This window comes from Glossina fuscipes, unplaced genomic scaffold, assembly GCF_014805625.2.
Source record: "Glossina fuscipes isolate IAEA_lab_2018 unplaced genomic scaffold, Yale_Gfus_2 27, whole genome shotgun sequence".
Lineage (NCBI taxonomy): Eukaryota > Metazoa > Arthropoda > Insecta > Diptera > Glossinidae > Glossina > Glossina fuscipes.
In genome coordinates, this window is record NW_023998422.1 from 9,675,838 (window position 1) to 9,681,789 (window position 5,952).

General features: G+C 33.6%; 1 protein-coding gene across 1 annotated transcript in view; it reads left to right on the plus strand.

The window, feature by feature from the left end:
* The first annotated feature begins 1,180 nt into the window (after positions 1–1,180).
* LOC119635854 overlaps positions 1,181–5,952 on the plus strand; it is a 28,225-nt gene continuing 23,453 nt past the window's right edge. Inside the window, 3 exon segments of the mRNA XM_038030867.1 lie at positions 1,181–2,271; positions 2,346–3,113; positions 3,186–3,661. Of these exon segments, the coding sequence (XP_037886795.1) occupies positions 1,300–2,271; positions 2,346–3,113; positions 3,186–3,661 (2,216 nt within the window). The 5' untranslated portion in view covers positions 1,181–1,299.

The window sequence follows — 5,952 nt, forward strand, 5'->3', positions numbered from 1 at the left end:
TTTCGACAAAAAATGCAAAAACAAAATCTCCAAATAAAATATATGTACAGCAGTTATACAAATTATTCATCATTTATTATTTCCACTGGGATGTTTATGGTCGGGGATATTTTTATAATGATTTGGTTTGTGTCACGGAGAATTCTTTAGAAACGCAATAATGGAATGAAACAAAATCGAATAACACAACAGATGGCACAGTTTAGAACGTACTGATATGAAAACAAACTGTAAACGATATATAAGACAAAAACGATATACAACATCAAAAAAAAACAAAATATAACATCTATACTATAAATAGACACTTCAGACACGTATTCGTTATTTATGCTTAACAATGCCTAACAATACTTAATTTTGCTTAATTTTTCTAAATTTTGAAGTTGGTTAAGACTGGTTAAGGTTGGTTAATTTCGACATGCTTTATGAAACAACAAAATAAAAGGATAAAAGAATAACAGAATTGCAGAATTTGTAAAAGAACGAAATAAGAGAACATTCGAATAACATAATAATAGCATACAATAACGAAATACTACAAAAATTGACTTATAGATATGTACAATGTGTCGAACTTTTTGCTTGTAAAAAGCGAAAACTAGATAGTAATCGCGCAGATGAAAGTTTACTTTCGTCTGTATATGACGTTTTTGCCAGATAGCTAAATACAAAACCGAAAACTAAATTTTTCATACGTGATTATCCCTTTGATAGAAAGGTTTGTTCTCTGTTATAAAATCCGCTCTATGTTATTTTTTTTTTTTTTGTAAGATTTGAAGTAATATGCAATCAATAATCAAAATATTTTTTTTCCTACAGCAATAGATACTTTAGCGTAAGTTTTCTTTTTAATTCTAAAAAAATTGTGAATAAAGAGTCAAGGGTCATAATCTGGTTGAAAGGTGAACCGTATGATTTTTTTACTTTTTCCAGAAATACAACATTGTTATGGCTACCAATGCAAACGCACGCAAATTTTTGAAATGTTTGCTAAAAATTTGCTCTCACGCACAAAGCAACGTAAACTATATTTTCATCTACGTACAAACATATTTAATGAATTTTATTTTGAAATTTCATTAGCCACGCATAGCGCACAACGCGCATAACGCAATCTTTGTGTTCGCCCTTAAATTATAACATATTTCGTATCGCGAATGTTCCACAGTTTTATTCATCAACAATATATCTGTAGAAATGTGTGGGTAATTTCGCAAACATATTAATTGCATATATTAGAAAAAGTTTGTTTAAATTAATTGAAGAAAAAATAAGGAACTATTGTAATCCTTCGCTATGGATTTGCAAGAGTTGGAAGAGGAAGCTCGTCAGGCAGCTCTAAAAGACATAAAAAATATGCTGCCACGGCCAGGACAACTGGAAAAAGTTGAACAATATCGGCATCGCGTCGCTAGGAAGAAGGCCTCAGTTGAAGCACTATTAAAAACAGGGATGCAAAATCAATTGGAAGGTGTGCGAGTAGGCTTGAAACAATTGAAAACATGCATGGAAGATGTATGCGAGGTTGGCGAACGTATGTCGAAAGTCGAAAAACTTATGCAGGGTGTTCCAGAAATTTACGAAGCCTTAGAAGATGTGCGTGAAGAGAATACTAAACATTCGCAATATGCCACGGCTATGGAGAATCTAAAGCATATTTTCAATGTGGAAGCTAGCGTCCAAAAAACAATGTCTCTGATTGACGAAGACAAACTTTTGAATGCCCATCAAAGTTTAGCTGATTTAGAAAACTCTAGAGATGATTTACTGTACGAATTGCATAAGCAACCAAAACAACATGCTTCTGATAAAATTACTTTGAAGCGCCATTTCGAAAAGGTAGATACGGTGTCACAAGCTTTGGAAAAGAAATTACGTTTGATTTTAAGTCGCACACTTAACACCGTTCGCAAAGAACCTACTGTAATAGTAACGGCGTTACGTATAATAGAAAGGGAGGAAAAGAATGATCAATTTGCTTTACAACAGCAAAAGGTAACTTCGTTTTTGCCGCCAGGTCGTCCGAAGCAATGGCGTGCCATGGCTATGGATGTGTTAAAAAATGCTGTAATCACACGTATAGAAGGTTCAAAATTGGAGGAAAGGATCGATAATAAAATGTGGCTGGTTAGAGATTTGGAGATATTGCGTCAAATTATTTTGGAAGACTTGAGAGTTGTTAAATCATTGTGCGTACCTTGTTTCCCGCCACACTACAATATCTTTGAAGAATATGTAAAAATGTACCATAAGGGTTTGTCCAATTATGTAAGTAGAACACTTTCTTGTTCAAAAAGAATTAATTAAGAATTAAATTGAATGGAATTCTATGACATTTTTAGCTTGACAGTATAGCCAGGAGTGGCTTGGAAGGTAATGAATATGTTTCGATGCTTTCATGGGTTATTAATACTTACCCGGGCCATGAATTAATGGCTCATCCTGACCTTCAAGTGAATATACAGCAATTAGTGGGTTCCTTATTGCAACCCGATCATCTTAAGGCCCTGGAAGATGAGTATCTAAGTAATATGCAACGTAATTTTCAAGAATGGATGACCACCACTGCTGAAAAAGATAAAACTGATTGGTTTTCCGATCAAATCCCAGATCAAGATGAACAGTATTACCATAGTCCAGCGCCGGTAATCATATTCGATATGATTAACCAGTTATTACAAGTTACCAATACCATACATGGAGATTTAACTTTCAAAGCTTTGATTATGAGCATACAACAGGTGGACTTATTTGGACAAAATTATCTTAAGCAGGTGGTCGAATTGAAGGAACATCACTTTCGCAATCGTGATCAAATCAAATTTTTCACTCATTATATTATTTCTATTGTTAATAATAGTCAACAAATGTTAGATTTGGCTCATCAACTGAAACAGTTGTATTGGCCTAAGTCGCGTACAGATCATTATGAAGATTTTGAAAAACTTTTAGCCACATTCCAACGCATTCGTCTACAGGCTGCCAATTATTTATTGGCAGAAGCTTTTCTTGACTTGGAAGGACACTTCAACGATTTGTTTACCCAGAAATGGTTGACAAGTTCCATTTCAGTTGACACTATTTGCATTACCTTGGACGATTATTTTCAGGTAAATTTCCAAAGTTTTCAAAATATTTCTTTAAACAATTTAGATAAGTGTCTTTGTTTTTTTCTTTTTTAGGACTACAATCATTTGCGTCCCATCAACTTTGAAATGGTTATAAATGAAGCGCAGAAACAATTGGCAAAACGTTATATACGAGCTTTACTTTCTAAACGCTTATCTCGTACTCTAGCTGATTGTGAAGCTATTAAAACTAAAATTAATCTTGAAGCTAAACGTCTAAAACAATTCTTTGAAAAGATTGCTCCAAACATCTCGATGACTGATTCACCTTTGGATTTGATACCCATGCTATCCGCCTTATTAGTTTGTGACATAGAGCTATTGGTTCTTGATTTACATACTTTACTTGGCAATTATCCTTCTCTAAGCGAGGATCAAATTGTTCGCTTATTTTCTATACGAAACGATGTTAAATCTGCAGAGGTACGTGAAAAAGTTCAAGACGCCATGAAATCAAAAAAAGAAATGGTCAGCATTGCTAAACAAGATTGTATTTTTAAAGAGATTGTATTTAATGATAAATTATGGTAATTGGGTGAAAGAGGGAAAAAACACTCCTGTATTAGCATTAACAAAAAAGTATTAGTGAAGTGAAAATAGCCCACCACCAAGATAACCCACATTTCAAAGATTTGTGTCTTTGCTACATTATGATTTACCGCAAATTAAAAAACAAAAATGTTAAATAGGTATTAAAATGAAACATTATTAGCAAGCGTGCACATTTGAAACAAACTAAGCCACCAATTACGATCACAAAACCAAAAAGCCAAGCTGTTGGTACTAAATCTCATGCAATATTACAGTCCAAATACTGAAAGTATGCAATGTCCCGATCGTGCTAAGATAATTTTCAAAGGCATTGCGGGACTGTAGATTTTTAATATGTCGGGAAAACTGCTGAAATCTATCAGAAAAACCTAGTTTCTTTATTATGTCCAGATTGTTTCACCGCCAAACTCGCCGCAAATATGCCATAAGACATGCAGAATGTTGCAACAATGTTGCTAATGAAATATTCGATATTCTATACACAATGTTTTTGTTTTTGCTGCTAATGAAATGTTCCATCTTATACACATAATGTTTTTGTCTCTGTTCAACTTGTAAGACAACTCGGAATCGAAGAACAATTAGAAAGAAAAAGTGAGTAAGCCATTCTCACTTTTATTTACTTATAACATCCATTTTTATTGTAGCGGAAACATCACCGCTCTCGGTTTGTCGTGTGTTTCTATTGGGTGTCTCACAAAGCCTTTTGCGACACAGAATTGGACCAGCTGCTGACAATCTGCTGCTACAACTGTTTGTATTTTTTCCAAACTTTGACTCCATACATTCATCCGCCTTCCGAGCTTTTAAGTCTTTTAGTTTAGAATATTTTGTACGGATATTTGGCTTTTTTTCGATATGGAGATTTTTTTACCACTCCCTATTTGAAAACCAGCAAAAACAAGCGAACTTTCCGGATTATTCACTTTGCCCACTTCATCTCCATACACTTTATTTTCACTTCTTCCGATTCGTTTTGAATAGAAATTACAGTCACGCCAACTTTTTTTTTGTCTTCTCCTAACTGCAGCCATTCTCCGCTAGCTTTTTGAAGTCCTAATGCAACATTAGTTTCTCTCAGCACCAAGCTTTTGGAGCATCCACTATTATCTTTAAAGCCAATCAAAATAATAATAAAATAATAAGCATAATGAAATATGAGGAATATCAATATTATTATTCATCTTCACATCTTGTAGAATTTCTTGAGTGCTTATGGAAGCACAAATGTCATCGTCATCTTCTTCCCAATCATAATTGTTACTTATCTCAGTTTTAAACTGATTGGATGGCACCAAAGCTGAAAAATTTTGGATTAACTTAAATGTTGTCTCTTCTCAAATTTTAAAAACAACTTACTTTCATTTACGTTGTAAGTGTCCTCTTTCTCGATATCGTCAGAATCTCGATCTGAAGCTTTTCCTAAAAAGAAAGTACAAAGTTGTTAAAAAAAGCCTATAAAGAGCCGCTTACTTTCTGGTGTAGGATCGTATAAAAGAGCCAATTTTGCCCTTTCTCTAAATTCGCGATTGTAGGTTTTTCTTCGTTTTTCGCGTAAAATATATAAAGGGGACCGTTCCAAATTTCTTAACTTAGTTTCGGGTGACACTACAGGACTATTAAACGGCGATGTAGAAAAGCCTCAAATATATCTACTATTGTCTTCTTTTTGTTGTCATCTCCTCCTTCTGGAGAGTCCTCAAATACTACATCCACAATTGTTTCTTTTTCTTCTGGAGCCTCTATATTTTTTACTTCTTTCATCGTATCGATGAACTCTTCATCAGAGATATGAAATTCATACTGTCACAACAATTCATAACATGATGTAAATTTTTGCGAGCTTGTCAAATTGTCAAAATTGGCTGTTGTCCTTTGCACATAAGGCCGGGAACCTTCGTATCGGCCCACACTTTTTTGTAAAACGTTATCTTTATTTGCTTCCATTTTTCGCTAATTGAAAAAATTTAAAAAGAAAATTAGATAAGCGGGTGACTTTCTTCAAATTTTTTGTTTTCTTTACTTTTCAAAACTTGAATAAATTAAAGAAAACAATTGTTTTTTTTTTGACACTTTGAATGCAGTTAAAAAAAATTTTTTTTTTTGCCACTTCGAATACACTTGAATACAAGAATTTTATTATTAAATCATAAAAATAAAAATATATACTCTTCTCCTTACTCCTCTCAGCGCCTTCTTGTACGGCCGATGATGGCCCACTTTCCTTTTTGTCTATCGGGAAGAAAGAATTTTATTATTAAATCATAAA